At 47.7% G+C, this 26,505-nt stretch overlaps 1 protein-coding gene and 1 non-coding gene across 6 annotated transcripts; both read left to right on the top strand.

The window, feature by feature from the left end:
• The first annotated feature begins 1 nt into the window (after position 1).
• On the top strand, positions 2–26,160 carry NCAPD2 (non-SMC condensin I complex subunit D2). Of its 5 annotated transcripts, XM_032472938.1 has the most exons (32): positions 5–717; positions 1,559–1,707; positions 8,972–9,047; positions 9,325–9,383; positions 9,859–10,040; positions 10,332–10,474; positions 12,340–12,467; positions 12,540–12,663; positions 12,847–12,994; positions 14,004–14,201; positions 14,533–14,667; positions 14,765–14,852; positions 14,945–15,125; positions 16,759–16,883; positions 17,255–17,494; positions 17,785–17,959; positions 18,490–18,574; positions 20,161–20,294; positions 20,615–20,747; positions 20,839–20,923; positions 21,000–21,167; positions 21,469–21,638; positions 22,352–22,463; positions 22,539–22,662; positions 22,745–22,900; positions 23,265–23,442; positions 23,527–23,621; positions 24,101–24,181; positions 24,330–24,507; positions 25,218–25,344; positions 25,446–25,601; positions 25,833–26,160. In XM_032472938.1, the coding sequence occupies exons 2-32, from the start codon at positions 1,581–1,583 to the stop codon at positions 25,916–25,918; spliced, it is 4,197 nt and encodes a 1,398-aa protein (XP_032328829.1). In that variant the 5' UTR covers positions 5–717; positions 1,559–1,580; the 3' UTR covers positions 25,919–26,160. The 5 variants fall into 5 exon arrangements, 1 of the variants encoding a protein (XP_032328829.1); XR_004317091.1 differs by lacking the exons at positions 25,446–25,601; positions 25,833–26,160 and having other exon boundaries at positions 2–803; positions 24,323–24,507; XR_004317092.1 differs by lacking the exon at positions 25,833–26,160 and having other exon boundaries at positions 3–717; positions 24,323–25,344; positions 25,446–25,467.
• LOC116661390 lies at positions 9,457–9,782 on the top strand. The gene has a single exon (XR_004317282.1). It is a non-coding gene; the product is annotated as a small nucleolar RNA U85 (small nucleolar RNA).
• Positions 26,161–26,505: the final 345 nt, after the last annotated feature.

The following is a 26,505-nucleotide window of genomic DNA, read 5'->3' as shown; positions in this document are numbered from 1 at the left end:
GGGGAGCGCCAGAAGAGCTGAGGGTCTCGTCTCGTTGTCTGAGGCGCCCCAGAACTGAAATTCAAGAAGATTCACCTTGTCCTGTTTCCTTGGGCGTCCCTCAACTGAGGGAGATGAAGGTCCAGAACCTGGAACCTAGAGCTTCCTTTCTTTGTGCCCCACAGCAGCTTTGCTCTGTAGCTGTTTTTATTACCCCTGGTCGACAGGGAAGGAAATCTGAGGCAGAGAGAGTGCAGTGACCTGCTTGGACATCACATAGCAGAGGAGATGGCGGAACCCGGACCAGAGCCTAAGCCTTCTAACTACCGGCCTGAACTTGCCTCCTGTCCTGGGGGTGACTGAATGGGTCACTGTCCCAGGCGCACTGCCACTTCTCAGCTAGGAACCAGGCATCTCTGGCAGGCACCGCCAGAGTCTCTTCCCCCGCAACTGGGAAAAAGGAGGATCCTGTGAAGAAGGAGGCAACAGGGGACCAGGGGGCGGGGACGGTGGGGGAGCTGGAGTCTAGGCCCCGCCCTCTCTGGGCTTTCCGGCTCCTCTTCTGATTGGCGGGTCTGTGCAGCGAGCGTCTCCATTGGCCCTCTTGCAGCCGTTGGGATTTGAACTCCACGTTTGTGGCTTTGCCCGCCGGGCTACGGTCTCCGAGGCGGGTTTTTGCCTCCGCCTGACTGGCATTGGCTGGTTTCTCTGCCCGCCGGTGTGCTGCCTCGCTGATTGGTGCGTATTGTCCCCACGGTGGCTTTCCCTTAATTTCAGCTCCACAACCCGAGTTGGAGGAACGGCGGGTGAAGTTCTCCCGTAAGGTGTGGTGGTCAGGGGGAGCGGGGAAGGAGAGGCCGGGAAAATTGGGTACTGGCCAGTATGACGCGGGTTTTAGCCTGGGAGGTCTAGCAGTCCTTGTGGTACGTCGTGGTAGAAACAGTCTCGCAGATCCGCAAGGGAATTGGGGCAAATCGCTTAACCTTTCTTAGCCTCAATTTCCTCATCTGCAGATTGAGCTGTATTATTATGCATTCCATGAGACTGGCGTTTGGAGGATTAGATCAGATACGACACATTCTTATAGCCTAACAGAACGTGGCACGGAGTAAACAATTAATAGTTAATGCTCTTCCGTTCTAGAGCCAGGAAGTCCATTATCCCATCCTGGGCCACTGTTCTGGGTTCAAATGACACATTCTCCCTATACTTAAGAAGCTTTGCCCGTTAAAACAGAATTAATAATGCTACCTTAACGCATCGATATGCCACTTTACAATTATTTAAACACTTTCATACCCCTTGACTCATTTCATCCTCAGGGCAACTTTGTAATCAGAGATCAGTAACCTTGTTTTACAGATGAGGCACAGGGAACTAAGTGACATGACCAACTTGTATCAGAGTCACAACTGGAATTAGTTTCTAGCCCAGGGTTTATCTCACACCCTCTAAGATAATGTTATTAGCTTGATGTAAGACTGAAAAGCATTATATATTGGAGGAAAGGAATAATAGAACCAGACAAAAAGACAACCCTTAGATGTAGACCCTGACTTACTTACTGTTCGGCTTCCAGCCCTGTGAGCCTGTGGAGAAAGATGTCTCCCCGGCCGTATGAGTTCCATCTGCCCTTATCTCCAGAAGAATTGTTGAAAAGTGGAGGGGTGAATCAGTATGTCGTGCAAGAGGTGCTGTCCATCAGACATCTCCCATCGCACCTTAGAGGTAAGACTCCCCTAGCTGCCACTGTGCCTGGCACTTCAGAACAGCCTTCCCACGTGGAGTTACATCTTCTGTCTGTTCTGTTACACCACTGAGCTCCATGAGAGCAAGGATCGTGTCTTTCCTGCCCTTGCTGTTTTCTCCCTAGTGTTGCATTGCATGAAGAATATATTCATTGATCGCCTTCTCTAGATTATTTAGTAAACACTCTTGGTGTATATGTTACTCTTTGGGGAAAATTTTATTTTAGGTCTTTACTTCTTACCGTAGGCCAAAATGAAGTCCTGGTGGTTTTAAGAGTTGTGGGAGAAGATAGCTTTCTCAGAATGTCTGGGACTTGACCTGTTTCAGGTAATACTTTTTTAGAGTCTAGAGCTTGTTTCCAAGAGTTGCAATAATGGGAAAAAGTGTATTATATACATAGAGTTGCAACACTGTATCATATATATACAGTGCTGTTGAAACCTATAGATAATGAAGAACAATTCAGGCATTATCAAGATGACCCCATTCATAATGTCACTGTACTTATTGGAAGTGTCTTGTATCAGTTAGGTTGCTTTGGAGAGTTACAGAGTAGAGATTAAAAGACTATGGAGTTGGGCTGCCCAGATTTGAATCCTGGCTCCAACACTCTGACCTCACACAGTTACTTATTCTCTCTGTGCCTTGGTTTCCTCATCTGTAAAGATAGGGGTAATAACCTACTTTATTATCTCCTAAAACAAGTAGGGTTGATTAATTATCAAGCAGTGTGATGATATAACTCCAGCTTGTCTCCTCTTGGCCTTCCCCTATTGTTGCCAGATGACAGCTCCTTGTTCTGATGCACAGAGGTAGAAAAAGGGATTTTCTTCCTTGTGCTTTTTCTTCTTGTTTTAAAACTATCAGAAGCTTCCCAACAGACTTAGCCAGGATTGGATCATGTGCCTATTTCCCTAAATAATTACTAGTAAGGGAAATGGAATTGCCCAGATTGGATATATTGATCAAGATTGTTACCTAGAAGCATGCCTAAACCTGAACATATCACCATTTGGTAAGCAAGGAAGAGGGCAAGGAGTGGAGGGTGACTGATGGGTGACCAACTGACAGTGTCCACAGACTGTTCTTTCCCTACTGCGTGGATCTGTGCAGCATCAATGGCACGACCTGTACCCTACAGCAAACTGTTCTTCAGTTATCATTATGAATTACTCTTTTAAATGGATGATCACACTCTTTAAGAGTCCTTTTCGTAACAATTGCATTGCTTTTGGTATTTAGAACCCTACATACAAGCTCTACTATAAATATACAAGATCAGATTGTTTAATGTGTTCAGGTACTTGCTGAAGAGATTCTATGTGCCAGGCACTGTTCTAGGCACTGAGGATACAAGAGTAAATAAAACAGATAAGATGACAAAGTTCTTTCTCTCAAGGCTTTCAACAAGTAATAAATAAATATGGAGCGTGTCAGATAGATTTAAGTGCCAAGGAGAAAAATAAAGCAAGATGAAAAAATCATAGTGTGCCTGGATATGCCTGGCATTTTATGTTGGATAATCAGAAGGCTTGCTGATGGTGACATTTGAGCAGAGACCTTGAAAGTGAGGAAGTAGACTCTGCAGGTTCTCAAGGAAGGGCATTCCAAGCAGACAGAAGAGCCAGTGCTGGGGCTCTGAGGAGGGCAAATGTCAATGTGGGAGGAGTGGAGCAAGCTAGGAGAAAAGAGGCCAGTTGTGAAGTGGTGCAGAGTACTCCAGAGTCTTGCTCCTCAGAGTGTGGTCTTCAGACCAGCAGTATTAGTATTATGATTTAGGAGCCTATGAGAAATGCAGGATGAAGACTCATCCCCAAACTACTGAATCAGAAAATCCACTTTTTAAGAACATCCCCAAGGCACTCAGATGTGTTTAAGTTGGAGAAGCACTGATCTAGGAAGTTGTAGGTCATGGTAAAGACTTTAGCTTCAGAGAGGGTGTGCTTGAACGCCATTGGGTTTTGAGTGCAGGAGTGACATGGTCTGACATTTTAAAAGTATCACTATCTACTGTGTTGAGCCGAGACTGTAAGGGGCAAGGGAAGAAGCAGGGGACTAATTAAGAGGTTAATGAACTGATGCCAGGTCACTTGCCTGGGTAATAGCAGTGGAGATGATTAAGTTAGGTTCTGAGTAAATTTTGAAAGTAGAGCCATCAGGATTGTTGATGGATTGGATTGGATTTACAGAGTTAGAGAAAGAAGAATCTGGGATGATTACAAGGCTTTTTGACTTCAGCAACTAGAAAAGTGGGTTGTCATTTACTGAGGTGGGGTTGAGTGAGAGGAGCAGATTTAGACTGTGGGTTATGTGATTGTGGAGTTCAGGGGGAGGTGCCAGCTAATGACACACATTTGGGATTTAGTCTTCAGCACATAGAAGATGTTTAAATGAGATTGGAGAGAGTATAGATGAAGAAGAAAAGCAATGTGAAGACATAAGACCTAAAATAGTTCAACATTTAGAAGCTGGGAAGGTGAGAAAGAACCAGTAGAAGAAACTAAGGACCAGTCACTGAGACAGAAAGTGAACAAAGGGGCTAAATGGAAGCTAAATTAAGAGAACATTTCAAAAAAGAGAGCTCAGCTGCACATTTAATTGCAGAACTTAGCGACGTGGCAATTGCTAGTAACCTTAATGAACACTGTCTCGGAGTGGTGGGGTCAGACGCCTGATTGGAATAGGTTTATGAGACAATGGAAGGAGAGGGGTTAGAGATGGTGAGTTTAGATAACTCTTCCTGGTTGCTTTGCTTTAAGGAGTAGCAGATAAATGGGGTGGTAGCTAGAGGGGGAAGTAGAGTCAAGGGAGGACTTTTTTTTTTTATAAAATGGACAACATTACATGTGTATATGCTGAATGGGAATAATCAGAGAGAGGGGAAATCTGGTGATGCTGGAGGGACAGGGAACAACTGTTGGAGCAGTATCCTTTAGGGGGTAAGAGAGCATGTGATCTGGCACTTGGGGGGTGGGGAGATGGTTTTATTAGAGCATGGACAGTTCATCCTCAGTAGCAAAAGATCAGGCAGAGTATATGGGGGCAGGTGCAGGTAATGCCATTACATACAGAGTTTGAGCAGTTAGAGGTTCTTTTCTTTCTGATTCTGTTTTCTCAGTAAGATAGAAAGTGAAGCCTTTAACTGAGGGTGAGTTGGGGAAGAAAGGTCTTGATGTTATGAGGCAAGAAAAGGTGTGAGATAACTGCCCAGAAGAAAACAAATAGGCCTGGAAACTCGTAATAGGCTTACTAAGAAATACTGAGGGTGCACTTGAGGTCGTAAGTTTAAGGGGAGAATAGTCGGCATGGTTGTGTGTTTTTTCAAGCCACTTTTATTTGTGTGGTTACGTGAATGCAGTGAGCAGTCAGTTGGATTTAATCCAGATTTACTGGGGGAGTAAATGTGTTACTAATTAGTGGGAAAAATTAGAAACATAATGTCAACAATAGGGGAATAGTAAGTTAAGTTACATTCAATGGAATGTTATGCACCGTTAAAAAACTATCACAAAGGTTTTTAGTATCTTTATTGTAATATTAAGTTTTAAAAAGTGTAACAGGGAGGTGAACATGTGATATGACCTTAGCAATAGAAATAGTATGCGAAGAAAATAAACTGGAAAAAATTAGCCAAATGTTAACAGTGCTTGTTTCTTTCTCATTTTCACTTTTCTGTATTTTCTAGATTACAGAAGGAGGTTTGTAAAAGTGGGAAATAGACTGCACATGCTCAGTTACATTGTGTGCTAAGTATTGTCCTGACTGCTTCACATAGATCATCTCACTTAATCTTTATGAAAAATTCTAAAAAGCCCTGTGGGGTATGATCTGTTATTATTCCCAGTTTACCGAAGGGGAAACTTGTGACTTGGTAAGCTGAGTAGCTTAGCCTAGTAAATCTTCAAGCCAAATGTAACCTAAACAGTGTGATTAGACTAGATCAGTTGGTAATGCTTCAGAGAAGTAAAGAAGGATGTGAACGGACAGAATCGCTGGATGCAATAAAAAATAGGTAATGGGTGATCTTTGAGAGAATAGCTGTTGGATTGGGAAATCTCAGAAACTAGGCTTCAGGGAGTTGAGAAAGATTAGACAAAATTTTAAAGGGATATGGGAACAAAGTCAAATGAAAGGCATTGAGTGTTTTTGTTTTGTTTTAAAAGGAGAGGGGCCTAAGTATGTTGGCAGGAAAAGAGCATTCCCTGGAAAGGATAAAACCAGAGGTGGAAGAGAGGAGATAAGTCTTTGGGGGCAGTGAGACGGGTTAGCTTTAGAAGAGAAAATCTTTTCACTTGAGACTGAGGCAAAGAATGGGAAGATGGTGGCAGAATGATTTGTTGGTGGGGAGGTGCGATTGCATGAGGGAGCCCATGCTTTGGGTCTCATTCTTTCTGGTAAAGTAGAAAGCAGTCATCTACTAAAGGAAGAGCGGCAAAGGGTAAGGAAAAGTATAAAGAAAGGGCAGAACAGGAACTGGAGGAATAAAATAGCTTGCTAAACATCACAAAGAACCAGGTTGTAGCTGAGCAACATGACACTATAACACGATGAGTCAGGTCAGTGCCAGTGGTGATAACGGAGTATGAGGTTCTAGCTTTACTTTGCAGGCAAACCAGCTCAGTCTTGCAGAAAAGAAGAATTTGGTGGAATTCTTTCCCTCTGCACCCACAGAAAGAGCAGGTGTACAACTTGGTTCAAAAATTACCTGACTTCATGCTGCCTTGCTACTCTTGCATTCTTCTAAGGCATAATTAGACATGACTCCCCTTTATACTGAAATTTTTGTCTAGAAGCAGTACCATCAGGATGAAAAGAGCACTGAGTTTGAGAATCAAAAAATGCTGGGTTTTCAAAATGTAATACAAGTACAGACGTCCCCCTACTAGATGGTTCAACTTAATGATTTTTCAGCTTTACAGATGGTGCTAAAGTGATACGCATTCGGTAGAAACCATATGTGGAGTGTTGAATTTTGATCTCTTCCTGGGCTTGCGACGTGCAGCAGGTGCTCTCGTGGTGCTGGGCGGCGGCAGCGAGCACAGCCCCCAGGCAGCCACACGACCACGAGGGCAAACACCTGACACACTCAGCGTCTGTGCCCAGACAGCCGTTCTGGTTTTCACTTTCAGTGCAGGCTTCAATAAATTACGAGAAATATTCAACACTTTATTATGAAATAGGCTTTGTGTTCGAGGATTTTGCCCAACTGTAGGCTAATGAGCATGTTTAAGGTAGGTGAGGCTAAACTATGATGTTCGGTAGGTTAGGTGTATTAAATGCATTTTTGACTCACAGTGTTTACAGCGAGTTTTTTGAGACATAACCCCATGGTAAATCAAGGAAGATCTGTGGTAACAAATTAACCCAAGTGTATTACAAATGTCTGGCATAATCACACTAAATAAGAAAATAACTAACCTAAATAACTATGCAACACAGTATTTTGAATGTATACTGTATACAAAGAACTTTACACAATTAGCAAATGGTAGTTAGTAAGTTTATTTTTTGTTTTGTTTTTGGGATTTTTTGGGGGGTAAGTAATTAGGTTTATTTATTTATTTAAATGGAGATTCTGGGGATTGAATCCAGGACCTTGTGCATGTTAAACAGGCACTCTACCGCTGAGCTGTATACCCTTCCCTCTAGTAAATTTGTTTTTAAAGGGGTGTTAGTTAGCAATTCTGAAACTGCCTTATGTGTGTACTAGGATTAAGCAAATATATATATGAACTTATATTTTTAATATATACACAGATAAAAACAGTTATGGGGGGGGTGTGTGTGTGTGTGTGTGCCTACGTATATGTATATCCTGCTTTTCCCTCCTGACAGGGTCTAAAACCTCCAACGGCAGTGATATTAACTAGTCCCTGGAACTTGGTTTCTACATACCATTCTCCCATAAAAGAAACTATGACCCCATTGAGAATGGTTGATTCCAGGACTGAGCCAGGCAAGGTACAAGATGAGCCTGGAACATCTTGTGGTCCAAGAAAGTAAGAGAGCAAAAGTGAGGGGAGCATGTCAGAGACACAGGCCAAGTTGAAGGTGCTCCCAGTGGTCAAGTGTAGGACAATCTGAGCAACAAAATAAGCACTAATAGGAATAGATTAAAACACAGAATAAGAGAAACTTTCTTGAATCCATTCTGATATAAACAAATAATTGAACAGATAAATGAAAGGAAAGTGACAGCTCATTTTTATAGGGCATTCCCATTAGAAAGTGTGGAAGGAATGATGGAGTTAGAAAAATCACCTTTAGTAAACTCCACAGTAGTAATTGTGGCAGGTAGGAATCATCCATAGATGCCTAGTGGCTGGAACGTGGTGAGAAACAGGATATTTACATAGTTTCAAAGTATCTCCCCACGAGATACTTAGTAGTTGCAAAGGGGAAGATAGTAACTTTGCAGTGGAGACACCTGGCCAGCACTACCAATTGATCAAAGTTAAGGTGGCCAGTAATAAGACATTGACATTGTGTACTTCTTGGTATGATGCGTCAGAAGAGCCCAACCTCCATTCCTCGGTGATCTAACCGAAAGTATATGACCTCAGTCTAATCAGGAGAGGATATCAGACAAACCTGAAGGAGGGAGACTGCACAGAGTAAACTGGCAAGGACACTTCAAGGGTCAAGATCATGAAAGACAAAGACTAGAACAGACCAGGGAGGTATGACAAGTAAGTGCATCGTGGTGTCTTAGATTGGCTCCCGGACTGGAGAAAGGGCATACATAGAATAGCGGGCAAAATTCACATAAGGCCTGTAGATTGGTTAATAGCATTGAATCCACGTTCATTTCTTGGTTGAGAATAGATCCTTGTACTGTGGTTATATAAGACGTTAACATTATCTGGGTGAATAGTACAGGAACTCTGTTTTTGCCACTTTTGTAATTTCAAAATTAAAAGAAAAAAAAAGATCCTGAGTTTGTGTTCACTACTAAGTTGGACAAGTCACATAGCTACTCTGACATTTAATTTCTTTTCCCATAGAATAGGCATAACACTGTCTGCTTTATCTAGCTCAGAGATGTGGTAAAACGCCAGTAAGGCTTTAATTGTAGAACAGGACAAAGTTGTAAGGTGCGATTATAATTGGTTACGACTGAAATGAACTGTCTCCTTTTGTGATTCTACCAGTAAAACCAATTAATTCGATTTTGTGTCATGAATAGAATTTACTGAAAAGGCCACTCTCCTCTGTGTTGATTAATTTCTTTCATCTTTTATAGCATTTCAGGCTGCCTTTCGAGCTCAGGGGCCACTGGCAGTGCTGGAGCATTTTGATACCATCTACAGCATTCTACAGTAAGTGAAGTGCCCCTCTGGTACTTAAAAAAGGACTGGTGACTATTTGCCTTAACTTTGCATGTTAGTCCTGAAGCTCCGAATTGTAGCTCACTGATAAATGGTTCTGGGTGCTGATATTTCTACTAATGAGTGTTTACCCCAACTTGCCACCGTATTTATTCAGTTGAGCAGTTTCACATGTATTTTTAAGCATTAGGTTCCCAGGTTCAGTCTGATCTGTTAGGATGGGCTCTACGGGTTCCTGTCTCACCCCCGCACTTTCTTTCCCTCATAGTCACTTTCGAAGTATAGACCCTGGCCTCAAGGAAGATACTCTGGAATTCCTGATAAAAGGTGTTTATGGGTCCGGGGGTAGGGGATGGGAGGTGTTTCTGTTTGCTTGTTTATTGTTCCCTACATTTTATCAGCCAGATGATGATATCAAGGCTGTGGTGATTCAGTTGGTTTGGCTAAGCCTGGGGACCTCTGACCTATTAAGGTCTGTAATCTTGGTGGGCAATACAGAGTTATGTGTGTTCACTGTAAGGGCAGACCAACAATAAATTCTTCCTACCCTCCAACTGCCTCTTCAATAAAGGCAGTTTCTTCTGGTTGCCAGAGAAGCTGGGGTAACTGGAGTGGGAGAGTAGGGATAGGGCACGTTCAGGATGTCAGGGTCAGGGGTCCCAAAGGGCTTAGTTTGTGTTGTGGCCACTGAGAGATGAAACACAGATCTTTGGTAATCTGATGGCTGGAAGTGCTGGGTATTTTGAAGTTGGGGTGTACGAGGAAAGTGAATGAAACTGACCCCAGATTCTGCCTCTCGAAGTGGTATCCCGCCACTCCCAGGAACTTCCCACTGTCTTGGATGATGCAGCTGTGAGCGCATCAGACAGAAGCGCCCACCTAAATGCCCTCAAGATGAACTGCTATGCCCTGGTGCGCCTCTTGGAATCCTTTGAGACCATGACCAGCCAGACTAGTCTCATGGACCTGGACCTTAATGGGAAGGTAATTTGGAGTTCCTGGCTCATTTAATATAGGGTCTGGGGAGATACAGGAATTGGTGGGAAGAAGGGAATTCAATGATTCTGAGAGTCCTTTCTGTCCTTGTGTAAGGTTTATGAGGAGGCACTCAGCAGTAGCACAATATACCCTCTACTGACTAGCAGCTTTTATATTTTGGAATCTATAATGCTTCTGTCTTACCTTGTCTTGACACTGGATAGTTTGAGCACTCAGACTAGTAGATTGTGACCCTCTTTGCATGCTTATTTTTCTCCCAAATGTATCCTTTTTTAGGGTAGGAAAGCCCGGACCAAGGCAGCCCATGGCTTTGACTGGGAAGAAGAGAGGCAACCGATTCTTCAGCTTTTAACACAGCTCCTCCACTTGGACATCCGTCACCTGTGGAACCACTCAATAATTGAAGAGGAGTTTGTCAGGTGAGTAGTTATGATTGCTACCGGTGATACCCAGCTGTGAGGAATGCGGGTTCTGTTGCTAGATATGCTTTTTGAATACATTGTTTCATGGCTAAGTTCTGTCTATGATGCATAGAAATATGCCCGTGACATTGAGTTATTAGGAAGCAGGTAAAGGAGGTTAGAAACTTATGTGAATTTCTCACCTTTAATGCCCATTTATTCATTTATGAAACAGTATTTACTGAGAATCTCCTAGGTGCATGGCTGGTATTATTATAGACACTGAAAACCAGCATTTCTGCCCTCATATATTTTATATTACAGAGCAGAAAACAGTTTTTTAAATAAGTAAACTATATGTTTTATGGTTTATTACTGTGGAGAAAAGTAGTGGTGAGGATGGGAAGTTTGATGCGAGAGGGTTGTGATTTTAAATCAGCCATTCTAGCAAGATCTCTTCAAGATGGTGACATTTGAGCAAAGCCCCAGAGACATTTGAGAGCCCTGAGGATATCTGGAGGAAGAGCAAGGGCAAGGAAAGGAAACAGCAAGTACAAAGGAGGGCAGGTGTCCAGCACATACAAGTAATAGTACTGAGGCCAGGGCTGACAGCTGAGCCAGGGAGGGGTTGGCTGTGAGGCAGGGGGCAGTGAGGAGCCGACTGCAAGTCCTTGTAGGCATCACGGTGACTTTAGCGTTTTCTCAAAGTGAGATGGGGTCACTCGGGGTTCCGAGCAGGGCAGTGAGGTGGTCTGACTTTCCTTTAACAGAGTCATCCTGGCTATTGTGTTGAAACAGACTATGGAGAGAAGGGGAGAAAGCAGGGGACCAGTTAGGAGGCTGTTGTGGTGACTTGGATGAGAGATGACAGTAGCTTAGACCCAAGAGGACAGTGGAGACAGGGAGAAGTGGATGCAATCTGTACTTTTTCTCCTTAAGGCAGAACCTATAGGATGAGCTGACAGATAGATGTGTGTGGGGTTTAAGGCAGGGTGCGGTTGAGGATGACTCGCCCAGGGTTTTGTCCAAGCATTTGGAAGAGTAGAGTTGCCAGTAACTGAAATGTGGGGGAGGCTGTGGGGGATGTCTGGGGAGACAGTTGAAGTTCTGCTTTGGACATAGAAAGTTGGAGGTGTCTGTTAGACGTCCAGGTAACGTCAGATTCAGGTGTGGAACGTGTACAAAGCTGAAGTACAGGAGAGAGGTCTGAGCTAGAGGTGCACATTTGGGAATAGAATGTGTTTATGTAAGTTGTATTTGTAACCATGAGACTGAATGAGACTAGTAACTCTGTAAGCATAGCTGGAAGAGAGCAGAAGTGCAGGGACTGTACCCTGGGGCACTCCAGCATCAGGAGGGTGAGATGAGGGTGCCAAACTAGCTGAAGAAACTGCGAAGGGAATCGGGCCTCCTGAAAGCATGTTTCAGGGAGAAAGGGGTGGACCAGCTGTGTCAGATGCAGCTGAAGGTGGGGAGGGTACAGCTCAATAGTAGAGTGTGTGCTTAGCATGGACAAGGTTCTGGATTCAATCCCTAGTCCCTCCACTGAAATAAATAAACTAATTAATCCCTCCCCCCAAAAAAAACAGGTGCAGGTGAAAGGTCAATTAAAGTGAGGAAGTCAGTTGGCCATTTAACAATGAGAAGTCATCAGTGATTTTGTCCTATCTTTTATCATATATTCAGGTTTGTGTAGGCGTCATAACTGGTTGAAAGTTGGTCATCTGGAAGGTCGGGGTGCCTCTCTGGGGGGTCAGAAAAGCAAAGCAAAGCAACTCGATGCAGGAGGCAACAGAATAAAGAAAACCGGGGCCACAGAGATAGAATGAATGAGCCAAGCCCCAGTACAGTTGATTTCATCATCTGAACTCCTCCTTTCTCAGTTTGGTTACTGGCTGCTGCTACCGCCTCCTGGAGAACCCCACCATTAGTCACCAGAAGAACCGCCCCACGCGGGAAGCCATAACCCGCCTGCTCGGAGTCGCCTTGACACGTTATAACCATATGCTGAGTAAGTTAGCCCTCCCCTGAGCCCCGCCTTGCTCATTTCGCCCATGATTTCTCACACTTCCTGCTTCCACAGGTGCCACTGTGAAGATCATCCAGATGCTGCAGCACTTTGAACACCTGGCATCTGTCCTGGTGGCAGCTGTGAGTCTGTGGGCAACTGACTATGGAGTGAAGAGCATAGTAGGAGAGATTGTGAGGTGACTCTTTCTTCTCTAAGCGTCTCATTCTCGCTTCCCTCGGGGAGACGACAAAGAAAGATTGGAAATACATTCCCTGTGTAACACTGGATCCCTTCAGATGTTAGCTACCAGCTGTACCTTCCTTTCCTGGGAACTGAGTCATTAAGTTAGATTGCCATGGCTGTTTTTTCCCCTGTGTAGAGAGATTGGCCAGAAGTGTCCCCAGGAGCTGAGTCGGGACCCTTCAGGGGCTAAGGGCTTTGCCGCCTTCCTGACAGAACTAGCAGAACGCATCCCGGCCATCCTGATGTCCAGCATGTGCATTTTGCTTGATCATCTGGATGGAGAGGTAGGTGGTCCCCTGGGGATCTTGGCTTTTTCTAGGGATTTTAAGTCTGTTACTGAAAGGCTATTTCTTAACAAGAGGGTAGCTTCCACGTGAAGTCAAGTTGTGTAGGCTGATCACTCTGGCAATTCCTTCCTGCAGAGAAGCAGATGAACTTTACTGAATTGAATAAAGAGCCATATGTTAACCCTGTTTCAATATCACCCTGGTTTTATCCAGGTCTGGTAGGGGAGACGGCAGTTCTACAGCTTAAGTCGAGTAAGAGTGACTTAGCTGTGATTGCATCCTGTCCGAAGCCTCTTGCTGCCGCCCGGGTCTCAGACCCACCCATGTCATCTCTCTCAGTTCTCATCCCTCAGTGTTAACTTGGCTGCTTCCCAGACTGATGCAGGCACTCCTCGGTGAATGTCAAGGACAAAGACAGTCCACTCTTTCATCTATTGCACTTTAACTCATTATGCAAGACCCCGCTCTCTGGCTCCTGGCCTGGCAAAAACTCCAAACCCTGTGTCACATCAGATTCCATAATGGATTTGGTTGGCACCAGGGCTGATTTCTGCTTCTTTGTGTCTCATTCTCTGTCAGTAAGATGTGGGGAGGGGAATGTGAGGGAAAGGTGGCGTTTAGTAGTAAGGATCAAAGGCTCAGATGACAGGCATGGTAATTAGAGCTTTTCAAATGTGTGTTGGTGGATAGATGTGATTTCATATTTGCTGCCACCATGGTTACCTGGGTGAGCTTGTGGGGGAAAATTGTACTGGGCTCTTGTTTATTTTGTCCCTGCATTCTCCTCTGAGCTGACAAGGCCCTTCTGGGATTCAGTTTTCTCCAGTGACCTCGGGGTGAATACCTGCTAGGCAGTTGACCAGAAAAAGTCTGACATAAGGAAAGCAAGCTTAACTTTGCCTAAAGGCCTTACCCTTTCTTTGTGCCTGGACAAGCACAAGGGTTTAGGGAAAGGATAGTTAGTATTGGGGTACAGAGGCCAGTACCAACCTCACTTCCCTCTCAGAATTACATGATGCGGAACGCTGTGCTGTCGGCCATGGCAGAGATGGTGCTGCAGGTTCTGAATGGAGATCAGCTGGAGGTGGTGGCCAGAGACACCCGAGACCAGTTCTTGGACACCTTGCACGCCCATGGCCATGACGTCAACTCCTTTGTGCGGAGCCGTGTTTTGCAACTCTTCACCCGAATCGTCCAGCAGAAGGTGAGCGGCCTTTGGCATGATAAAAGTACATGGTACCCCTCTGTGTACAGGCCGAAGAAAAGAGGGTCAAAGATACCTGTCTCAAAGAGTGTAGAATTCAGGATTTTACTACCAGTAATAGAAGTCTTCCTCTATCAAGGACAGGGGTGCCTGACTCCGTTAAAGGACAATACTGCATCTTAACCACAACAAAGAGTACCCCCGAACTGCTCCTATCCCTAGGAAAGTTTCTTTAGAGTGAGTGGGAGCTCGTGCACAATGTACGTCACGACCATCTGGAGCAGAATGGAAGATGTGGGGTGTGATCACATCCTCTTCCTGCCCCACATAGGCTCTGCCCCTGACGCGTTTCCAGGCAGTGGTGGCCTTAGCAGTGGGGCGCCTGGCAGACAAGTCAGTGCTGGTATGTAGAAATGCCATCCAGCTGCTGGCCAGTTTTCTCGCCAATAATCCCTTTTCCTGCAAGGTAAGTAGGCTTGGTCCACCCAAAAGAGAAGGAATTAAGGGAAACAGATACGAAATTCTGTGACTCAGTGACTTTGATATTCATTTTACCTCTGTAGCTTAGTGATACTGACCTGGCTGGACCACTGCAGAAGGAAACCCAGAAACTGCATGAGATGAGGACCCAGAGGCGAGCTGCAGCTGCCTGTGAGTAGTTACCGCCCGAGACCTCACCCAGACATCCTCTCCCTGCAGCCGGACACTCAGTGCAGGGGTCTAAGTGAGCCTGTCTCATTCAGCCGCGGTGCTGGACCCAGGGGAGGAGTGGGAAGCCATGCTGCCGGAGGTGAGGGCTGCCCTGCAGCAGCTGCTGACGCTTCCCCAGGAAGCAGAGGAGATCCCTGAGGAAATTGCCGAGTTGGAGACCGCCGGAGATGTGGAAGGACGCATCCGTCGGTTGCTCGCCAAAGCGAGTTACAAGTAGGTGACAGGATGGGATGTTTTCTGGTGGCCTGTTAGGGTTAGAATTCGCCTTTGAGAGACAATTTCTTTAAAATGAACTGCCACCAGGTGATGCTGCCACCAGGTGATGGTAGGTGTTCTCCTTGCAGTAAGAGTCTGAACACCAGGTTTATGCCAGAGGCAAAGTCTGCGATCAAGCATGCCTTTCTACTGTTGCAAATGTTTAAGGAAACTACTAAAACAGCTAAATGCAAATAGTGTTATAATTAAATATGACCAAAATCCTGCTTTATTTGAAGGAGACGTATAAGTATGATTCTAGTTCTATAAAGTAAGTTGCTTAAACTTTCTGGGCCTCAGTTTCATTACCCTTTTTTTTTTTTTTAAGTTGATTAGATCATATGATCTCATGATCTCTAGCAGCTTTCTAATTCCAAAATCTGTAAGCTGATAAATAATGACAGAGTTGCTCAATCATACCTTCATCTTTCAGTCAACCTAGTACGGATCCTAATCTTAGGGAAAAGCGTTTTGTGACTAGAACTTGAGAGCAGCTTGGTGACAAAAGTCTGCTTGCGTTAAACCTCAGCCACGAGTTGTTTGCTTTCCTTCCTGCCTGACCGGGTGGCTCACAGACGGCTGAGGAGAAGGCATGCAGCCGGCTCTCCCATTCCCCGCGGCTCTCTGCTGTCTCGCTTTGCTTCGCTGAAGCATAAGGGAGACTGGTTTTCTGACCGTTCTGCCTCCAGGCATGCTAGTGACCAGTTAGAGAAAGGCTGCTGCTTCTGTTAACGGTATCTCCTCCTCCTCCAGCCTCCTCAGCCGTCGGCGCTGGGTGAGGTTCTTAGTAGTGGAGATTTTTGACTTCCAATTACAAATTTAAACCTATGTTAAACCTTTTTAAAATAACTTTTGAAACAGTTTAATAGCAGCGGTTTTTTGTTGTTGATGTTTGTTGAGCAGGAATCTACTTTTTTGAAATTAAACAATACGTTCACATGGTACAAAATTTAAAATTACAACAAGGACATGCCATGAAAAGTCCCTTCCAAACCGACTTGCCGGCCCCTTAGTTCACTTCCCACAGGGACCAATGTTAGTCATTATGAAGCCTCCTTCCGGAGGTAGTGCATACATACACAGTCAAACGTATTTTCATTTTTCTTTCTTTTTACACAAGTAACAGGGAATTCTCTACCCACTGACTCACCACCTTGCTTTTTTACTTAACTGTGTGTCTTGGTGGTTTTTAATATCTGTGCATAAATAGCTGCCTCATTTGCTATGGCTCCATCGAATCCTATAATATGGACATGCTATAAATTAACCCATTATCGAAAGTTTATTTTTCCTAAACTGTCTCACAGCAAAGTTTTTTTAAGCAGACGTTTAGCATAGGTTTGTGGTTTTTTAAATTTAAAAAGCCTTCCTTGAGTTTTTTGAAGCCTGTGGTAAGTCTTGTTCAGAGATAGGGAGATGCTTCGAGCTCCCTCTCTTTGTAGGTGCCCCTCAACTTTGTAAGCGTGAGAAGTGTCCCTTTTCTTTGGGGCAGCAGGTCTGGGTTCTTGATGGAATCATGAGGTGGGCTCCCTGACAGAAGGCTGTAGTGACACTCTTATGGGTGCCGACTTGTGACAGGCTGTTCTTTCAGGCAGGCCATCATTCTCACTCAAGAAGCCGTGGGCCACTTCCAGGAGTCTGAACCCTTCTGTCACATGGACCCAGAGGAGTCAGAGGAGACCAGGTTCCTGAATCTCTTAGGAACTATCTTCAAAGGTAAATTCCTTTTCTTTCTTCAGTCAACAAACAAGATGTTCCAACTAGTATTTATGGACCATTTACTTTATGTCAGACGCTGGCCTGGCTAACAGAACCTGGTGCTGAAAGAGGCCAGAGAGAGCTGGCTGTGCTTGTGCCCTGGCATGGAGGCAGCCCACAGGCCCAGGGCTGATAGTCACGGGGTATGAAAGGGTGTTTCCAAACGAGAGGAGGAGGAATCTTTTTGAGAAATGGACCAAGACATTTTGGAATAAATTCTAAATTTATACCTTCCTATCATAGAAACAAATATCCAGGGGTGTTTGGAGCTGTTGGATATCCCCATATACCTTTGAACAAAAACCATCCTGCGGTTCTCTAACTCCTAGGCCCAGTAGCTTCCACACAGGGGGTGAATCCCCAGGAGACTGCGGGGAACTTGGGCCCAGGAGAGACTGACCGTAAAGACAAGCCCAGTGTGTCAGAGCCTGAGAGACGCAGGGAAGACGATGAGCTGGTGAAGCAAGAGATGCTGGTGCAGTATCTGCAGGACGCCTACAGCTTCTCTCTGAAGATCACAGAGGCCATCGGCATCATCAGCAAGATGATGTATGAACACACAACGACAGGTGTGCCTCTCCGCGCTGGGAGGACCAGTCTTGTCCGTGTTTTATTGATACTTGTCTGCTCCTTTGAAAGGCAGGGAGTCTTTATCTCCATCTGCTTTGTGTAGCCCCAGGGAGCGTGTGCCGTTTACCACGGGTACTATTTCACAGTCAGGCATTTAGGGGACACAGCACCCACAGGGGGATGAGGAAGGCCTCCACGTGCACATTGCTACGTCAGGAAGGTTCTTATCCTGAAGTACTTGGGAAAGTTTTGCCAAGCAGATGGGTGACACTTGTGTCTGTCCTCTCAGTGGTACAGGAGGTGATTGAATTCTTTGTGATGGTGTTCCAATTTGGGGTACCCCAGGCCCTGCTTGGGGTGCGCCGCATGCTGCCTCTCATCTGGTCAAAGGAGCCTGGTGTCCGGGAAGCGGTGCTGAACGCCTACCGCCAACTCTACCTCAAACCGAAGGGGGACTCTGCCAGGTGAGCGCTAACCCTTCTGAAGCCAGCTTCTCCCGGGATGTGTCTCGTCTCCTGAAGGGCGGGGGCAGCATCCTTAGAAGGGAGTCCCAAATCCAGAGGCAGTAGGTCTGTAATGGGGCTCCCGATAAAACCCATCCTAAGCACTTATTTGGTGGTTTGTTGTTTACTAAAGTGTAGTTGATGTGCAGTGTTGTGTAAGTTACAGGTGTACAACACTGTGATTCACAGTGTTAAAGGTTTTACTCCATGTATAGTTACCATAAGACATTGGCTGTGTTCCCCATGTTGTACAGCAGAGCCTCACAGTAGTAGCAGCTTATACACGATATTTGTATTTCTTCATCCACTGCCCTGATCGCCCTTTCCCCATTCCCTCTTGCCTACTGGCACCGCTAGTTTATTCTCTGTTTGTCTGTGAATCTAAAGCAGTTGTTTACTATTTGACCCTGTGGTGGGATCGCCCTAATGACCTGTGAGCCAGGCTCAGCTTCTCAGCCTTGTAATGACCCTGATCCCTGCTCTTCCCACAGAGCCAAGGCCCAGGCTTTGATTCAGAATCTCTCTCTGCTGCTAGTGGATGCCTCAGTTGGGACCATTCAGTGTCTTGAGGAAATTGTAAGTCTCCTCCCCTCCACTTACTCATTCAGCAAGCATTAGTGAGTAATTACTGTGTGTTCAGCAATTTACTCAGCCCCAAAAAGAAGTATAAGATTATTTGCTTTCAAGTCTAGTTGGCAGCCAAAAAACAAAAGATTTCTAGAACAATGCAGCAGACAGATTGCTAGGTGCCAGAGTAAATGGCACAGGTCGTGGTTATAGCGGCAATTGTGGTGTAATAATCATGACAGAGCGTGCCAGGCACTGTTCTCAGCACTTTGCTCATATTAACTGGTTTAATCTTCATGACAGCCTTATGAGCTCGTACTGTTATCTGCATTTTACAATGAGAAATCTGAAGCACAGAGAGGTTACAGAACTTAGCTAATTATAGCTAGTTAGTGGCAAAGTTTGAGATTCAAACTCAGGCTTAAAAGTTTCAGAAAACATACTTTGACCGTGTCTGTCATCCTGGAGTGGGGAACAGAGCAGCATGAGGTGGAATAGTTGAGGAAAAAGCTTCCTGAATGTAGCAGGACTTAATTTGGGTCTTGATGAGCAAGATTAGAGACTAAGAAAGGAAGGGAAAACATTTCAGTCAGAAAGCCAAGAGAGAGCTCTGCCTATGCTGTTGGATGACCATTTTGTTCTGGCTCAAAACTGTTATCTGGAAAAGATGGTAAAGCTGGAAATGTGGGGTGGAACTAAATCGGGAAGGTCCCTGGATGACTTGAACCTTGTCAGCCAGCAACCCCAGCGTTTTAGTTTGGCAGATGTGCTTGGAAGCATTCAGATTATGGGACAAAAGGCAGAAGTGGTGCCAACCACTAGTGCCCACTGGGAGGTGCACCACCGCCGGCCACGTTTTCTCCTCCCTGCAGAAAAGGAGGACCTGGTGGTGGCACCTGGCCTGCTATCTCATAGGGTAGCTGCTGGCCAGCAGCCCAAACAGCAGGTGAAGGAGAGCTGTTTCTAAGCGGCTAGCAGTGCCAGGCGTGATGAAACTGATGTCCGGGGAGACCGTAGCATACGGGGTGGTTGGAGCAGAGGCTGTGGTAGGTGTGCGGTGACGAGGGGCTAGACTTTGGGGTGGGAGGAGAGTCTACAGAACCGCACTTAATGGAAGATGGTTTTAAAAGGAAGACTGGGTAGGTCTAAGTGCTGCTTCACAATTAGGTGGCAGTGAAGTCTGACGCGTACGTGGCTGAGAGTGATGGTGTCTGTTGGCAAAACAAAAGGCAAAGGATGATGGCCTCCATTTCAGACGTGTGGCATTTGTGGTGACGGCAAGGAGACCCACTAGAAATCTCCAGAGTGGAGTCCAAACTGTAGGTCCACACAAACTCAACAAGGGCATCTGCGATATGTCATTTATATATGATACTGTAAGAAGTGGGATTTTGAAGGCATGAAGGTAGAAGAGTGGTGGAGACGGAAGCACCTCCCCAAAGCCCTGCTTTGCGTCGTGAGCCTCCTCCTTCCTCTCCTGTTCTAAGCATCGCCTTTACCCACCTCAGGTTCTCCGTGTTCTCTCCAGAGAAGGTGGGCCAAGCCTCAGGGGAATTGTTCTTTTTTGGCCTGAACAGTTTTTCTTTTCTCTGCAGCTCTGTGAGTTTGTGCAGAAGGATGAATTGAAACCAGCAGTGACCCAGCTGCTGTGGGAGCGGGCAACTGAGAAGGTCCCCTGCTCGCCTCTGGAGCGCTGTTCCTCTGTCATGCTTCTTGGGATGATGGCACGGTGAGGCTCGGAGCCAGACAGGCAGTGGGATGAGAGGAAGGGAAGATTCCCTTCAGTAATAGCAGTCAGGCCCAGCTGAGCTCTGCACATGCGTCAGCCATCTAAATGGAGAATAAAACAGTGACAGGACCAGCCCAACCGCCCGGCAGAAATAGCGGGGTCATTAGAGCCGAGGGATGCCGAGGGGCCAGCCCTGGGTCAAAGCCTCTGTGGAGCTCCAGGGCCCTGTGTCGGGTGCTGGCTCCTGCCCTCCTTGGCATTGTCCCCCACACAGAGTCAGGTCTGTGAGTGGCTTTAACTCTTTGGCTTCCTCTCCCTAGAGGAAAACCAGAAATTGTGGGAAGCAACTTAGACACACTGGTGAGCATAGGGCTGGATGAGAAGTCTCCACAGGACTACAGGCTGGCCCAACAGGTGTGCCACGCCATCGCCAACATCTCTGACAGGAGGAAGGTATGTGAGGTGGTTACGTCCAAACCAAGGAGAGCGGGGTCCTCCCATCCACCCTCACACACACCTATGTTGTCTTCCCTGCTCTCAACAGCCTTCTCTGGGCAAACGTCACCCTCCCTTCCGGCTGCCTCAGGAACACCACTTGTTTGAGCGCCTGCAGGAGGTGGTCATAAAAGGTGAGCTACTGGGAGGGGCTCGGGCAGAATAGGGTCCTTTGTCGGCAGTGGGCAACTTCTCCCTTCTCCTGTGCAGGCTTTGTCCACCCAGACCCACTCTGGGTCCCATTCAAAGAGGCCGCAGTGACTCTCACTTACCAGCTGGCAGAGGGCCCCGAGGCGATCTGTGCCCGGATGTTGCAGGGCTGTGCGAAGCAGGCCCTGGAGAAGCTGGGGGAAGAAAGTGCCACCCAGGAGGCCCTGAGTAAGTGGGCAAGGGGGTCAGTGGGCCCGTGGGCAGCAGCCAGCTTCTGCTGCTGTCCCTGCTGGCCAGAAGCCACTGCCACCACCACTTCCTACAGTGACCCCTGACCCCCTCAGCCTGCCTTGTCCCCTTTTTGTCACCCGTGCTGGGCTAGTCACTGCCACCATCCCTCCACTGCCATCTCTGCTTCTTTACCAGGCTTTATAGCACATGAGCAGGGGACCATCAGTACAAACAGGGCACCGGGTCCTATGAGGCTTGATTGTCTTTTTCTCCCTGCCTTCCCTCCCTGCTCCTGCAGAGGACACCCCCATGCTCCCCACTTTCCTGTTGATGAACCTGCTGTCCCTGGCCGGGGACGTGGCCCTGCAGCAGCTGGTGCACTTGGAGCAGGCGGTGAGCGGAGAGCTCTGTCGGCGACGAGTTCTTCGGGAGGAGCAGGAGCAGAAGACGAAAGAGCCAAAGGAGAAGGTGAATGGTGCGCCTGGGCGCTGAGGCCCGTGTCCCAAGCATTTCCCAGGTTTGCTTCCTGCCCCCAGATGGTTCACATTTGCCTCTGGGGATCCCTGCTTCTCTTCTGTTGAATGAGCTGGAAACTGCCTCCTTGCTGCTACTGCTCTGGGAAAGATTAGTGAGAGCAAAGATGGATCACCCAGGAAGCAAAGTTTTAGGTAAATCAGAGCGCTGAGTTAGGGACCTCGGCATAAAATACAGGTTCTGCCCAAGGCAGTCTTTGTTAGAACAAGCACATCCCTGCCTTTCCCGGCAGCCTCGGGGGCTGGGCCTGGCACCTGCTGGGACCTTGTGTTCTCTCCACTAGAGGCAGTGATGTCTGGCAGGCGAATAAGACAGAGTCCTGCAGCAGTGGGATAAAGTCTGACCTTCTCTGTGACCTTGAACCGTTGTCTGGCAGGCTCTATTTACTGTACACTGGAAGTTATATACTTCTGTGAGGATGCACTAAGAAGAGATGTAGGATGCTCTGGCAACTTAAAAAACAAGCAGAGGGGACCTAGTTCTTTTCCTGTTTGATTCAAGAGTCCTTCCTCTTTAGATGAGTATGAGAAGTCTGTGAATGGTTTTGCAGAATTTAGCCTTTCCCCGGATCCATTCATGGGAAATGAAAGGTAAGCTGGAATCAAAACTGTCTGCTCACCCATGACCCCTGGCTGCTTTCCCATCAGCATACAAGCTCCGAGGCCACCATGGAGGAGGAGATGGGGCTGGTCGGAGCTACCGCTGATGACACGGAGGCAGAACTGATCCGCAGCATCTGTGAGCTGGAGCTGCTGGACGGTGAGAAGCAGTGCTGAGGGACCGCCTCCCCCGCTGACATAGCCTGTCCCAAACCTTGAGTTGTTTTTCCACCAGGCAAACAAACACTGGCTGCCTTTGTTCCACTTCTGCTCAAAGTCTGCAACAACCCTGGTCTCTATAGCAACCCGGAGCTCTCCGCAGCTGCCTCACTGGCCCTGGGCAAGTTCTGTATGATCAGGTGGGCCCTGGGGTTGGGATGGCCTTCTCAGAGGGCATGGGGGATGGGATGGTTTCCCTCATGATCCTCTCTTTGCCCCTAGTGCCACTTTCTGTGACTCCCAGCTTCGTCTTCTGTTCACCGTGCTAGAAAAGTCCTCACTCCCCATTGTTCGATCTAACCTCATGATTGCTACTGGGGATCTGGCCATCCGATTCCCCAACCTGGTGGACCCCTGGACACCACATCTGTATGCTCGGTAAGAGATCCCTCACGACGCCTTAGCAGCCCCTGAAGCTCTGGGAGGCAGTGGTGAAGTCAGCATGCGAATCACCAGAACTGTGTTCCCCAGACCTTACCATTCCTTGAACCTTTGCTTCACACGTGACCTGTGCAGGCCCTGGCTAAGTGTGGCCCCAGAGGGATGGACGCCTCTTGTCTAAAGCCTTGGTTACAGCCTTGGCCTCTTGCCGCAAACCTAGCTTCCAACTCTAGACAGCTTTCTAACTGTTTCTTAAATTGCACATTAAGAAGAGCTCATAGATTCGTGCTGAGGGCCTCCCTGCCAGTATCAGGGTGTAGCCCGTGGTCTTAGTCCCAGTGACTTGAGATTTCACTCCTAGCCTCCGGGACCCCGCTCAGCAAGTGCGGAAAACAGCGGGGCTGGTGATGACCCACCTGATCCTCAAGGACATGGTGAAGGTGAAGGGGCAGGTGAGCGAGATGGCCGTGCTGCTCATCGACCCCGCCCCTCAGATCGCTGCCCTGGCCAAGAATTTCTTCAATGAGCTTTCGCACAAGGTGAGAGTCAGGGAGGCAGCTCCAGGCATGCTGCGGAGGGAACGTGCAGGTCTCCTGCCTCTGACGAGAGTCTCTCTCTTACAGGGCAACGCAATCTATAACCTCCTTCCAGATGTCATCAGCCGCCTGTCAGACCCCGAGGGTGGGGTGGAGGAAGCGCCCTTCCGCACCATCATGAAGTAGAGCTCTGGGGCTCAGGGCACGTTTTCTAGTCCCGCAGGCTTAGGGATCAGACCTGTGTGTGCATCCTGGCTCTGCTGCTCTTTAGCTGTGTGGGCTTCGGCAGTAACCACCTCTTTGTGCCTGTTCCTTCTGCGTAAAATGAGGCCATAAATACTTGCACCTTATTAGTTCTCGAGAAGTTCAACAGAAGCTCCTAACACGCTGGGCAGCCCGTGGTAGTGCTCACTAGATGGTGGCTGCTTTTGTTACAGATTCCCACTCGCAGTGCAAATTCCTCAGGTGGGGGCGGGGGGACCTTCTCGGAGGTGGGGGAGAGGGCGGGAGGGACGTGCCAGGGCCCAGGCCACGGCGCGGAGTCTTCTACTGAGGCAAGAGGAAGACAGGCAGCCGGTGCAGGGGAGAGTCCACGGCTGGCGTCGGGGCGGGTTGGGAGCTGCCCTTGGGAGACGGCCCATCTGCATCTCCCTTCCTGCAGGCAGCTGCTCTCCTACGTCACCAAGGACAAGCAGACAGAGAGCCTGGTGGAGAAGCTGTGCCAGCGCTTCCGCACGGCCCGGTAAGCTGCCTTCCTGGAGGGCTCTTTGTGCTGAGAGGTAAAGGGTGCCCGGAGCAGCCCGGGGCTGTGGGAGACTGATGAGGGAGGCTGGGCCCTTCCCTCCTGCCCCCGCTGCTCCTCAGGATGCCTTCCCGTCTGCAGGACTGAGCAGGCAGTACCGGGACCTGGCCTACTGCGTGTCTCAGCTGCCCCTCACCGAGCGAGGCCTCCGCAAGATGCTGGACAACTTTGACTGCTTCGGAGATAAACTATTGGACGAGTCCATCTTCAGTGCCTTTTTGTCAGTCGTGGGCAGGTTGAGGCGCGGAGCCAAGCCTGAGGGCAAGGTGAACAGTGCCTGCTACATTCCAGCCTCAGTTCGTGCCTGGGTGGTGTTCTGAGTGCCGAGGCTCCCGGTGCCTGACTCATCCCCAGATGATTGCAACCAAGTAACCAGGGTGACATGAGACCAGGCCTCTGTCTCCAATTCTTGATTCTTTGTTTCTTTTTCTCTTTTTTCCGTAGACTTTATTAAGGGCAGTTGCACGTTTAAAGCAAAATTGAATAGAAAGTATAGAGATCTCTGGGCTGACCCTGCCCCCAGGCAGACATGGTCTCCGCAGTTCCCCTCGTCTGGGCCAGAGCACCCAGGCCAGAGCGGGCGTTTGTTACCGGCAGTGAACCAGCCCTGACACATCACTGTTGCCCCTGGTTCCCTGGGGGTTCCCTCCAGATGGTGCGTGCACTGTGTTTAGACAAACGTATCCTGACCTGTGTCCACCGCCGTGTCCTTCAGAGGAGTCTCCATGCCCCGAGGAGCCTCTGCTCCCCTATTCACCCCAGGGCCCACACTCATCCTTCTTACTGTCACCACAGCTTTGCCGTTCGCAGAATGTCATATCGTGGGAGTCACACAGCGTGTACCCTTCTCAGCTGGGTTCTTTCACTTAGTGATGAGCATTTAAGGTTCCTCCATGTCTTTTCATGGCCTTGTTTCTTTTTAATCACAGAAATAACTGTATTTCCAGGCCTGCTTTTAATCTCTTTTTCCCACCAGGCTATAATAGATGAATTTGAGCAGAAGCTTCGAGCCTGTCACACCAGAGGTTTGGATGCAATGGAGGAACTTGAGATTGGCCCTGGGTGTAGCCAGAGAGCCCCATCAGCCAAGAAACAACCCACTGGTATGTGAGGCAGGCCCTCCTCTCCTCTCAGAGTAGGGGTTCTTTTATTTACTTTATTATCTTTTTTTTTTTTTCTGGACTCATGCCTCTGCCTTTTCTAGTTTCCAAACAAAGGCATCTGGCTTCTGCAGCCTCAGGCAATGACTTCGTCACACCTGAGCCCCGCCGTATGACCCGTCGGCATCCAAACACCCAGCAGCAAGTTTCGAAAAAGAAACTCAGAATTGTCTTCTCAAGCGATGAATCCAGCGATGAAGGTACGGTGCTCCCTCGCAGACTTGGTCCAGAATGAGCACAGCTTGCGAGGAGGCTGGCTTTGCGGGGTGTGCCTCTGTGTAGATGTGTCCCTTCTCCTCCCCGCCCCCTACCCCTCACCCATTTTCCTTCTTGTGCCGTGAGGTCTGAAACTGTTCCATTTATTCTCCAAGATCTATTTTTCACCATCTTTGTAACTCAGCTTTTCCTTATCCCCCCAATTCTTTGAATAGAACTGTCAGCAGAGATGACAGAAGATGAGACACCCAAGAAAGCCACGCCCATCCGCCGAGCATCTGCCCACAGGCACAGGTCCTAGGGCGGCCTTGCCTGTCCCCATCCCTGCTGTGCAGGTGTCTTGTGGGGTGACCTTGAACACCACCCGCTTGTAGAATACTTGTTTGCCCGTCTGCTTGTTTTTTATAACACGTAAGTGATCTTTGTAATGTAAGGCATTGCTCTTAAACGCCTCATGGAACCAAGTGGAGCCGCTTTCACTGGAATATACGTTTGCCAGTCTCCTTGTTTTCTAATGAATAAATGTTTTTATTTACTTTTAGAGGTTTTTCCTAAGCTGTCTTTGTTTCATCTTTCATGTTATCCCAGAGGCAGGGAGCAGGTTGTCAGTCCAGAAGAAGATGAGCCCAGGAGTCTAGGGCCTGACCCGGCATCTGAGCTTCAGGCCCCCTCAGTGCCTCGTCGTTGCCTCCACCTCCCCTGCACACGCAGCAGGATTGCTCCGAGGTGGAGAATTAGGCAGCAGCTAGACTTCAGAGAGGACCTTCTCAATCTGGGGCGATTTTGCCCTCCAGGGGACATTCAATAATGTCTGGAGACTTGTCACAGCCTAGCAGGAAGGGGTGCTCCCAGCAGCTAGTGGGTAGAGGCCAGGGATGTTGCTCAGTA

The sequence above is a fragment of the Camelus ferus genome, chromosome 34 (genome assembly GCF_009834535.1).
Source record: "Camelus ferus isolate YT-003-E chromosome 34, BCGSAC_Cfer_1.0, whole genome shotgun sequence".
Taxonomy (NCBI): Eukaryota; Metazoa; Chordata; class Mammalia; order Artiodactyla; family Camelidae; genus Camelus; species Camelus ferus.
This window is presented reverse-complemented; position numbering and strand designations above follow the sequence as displayed.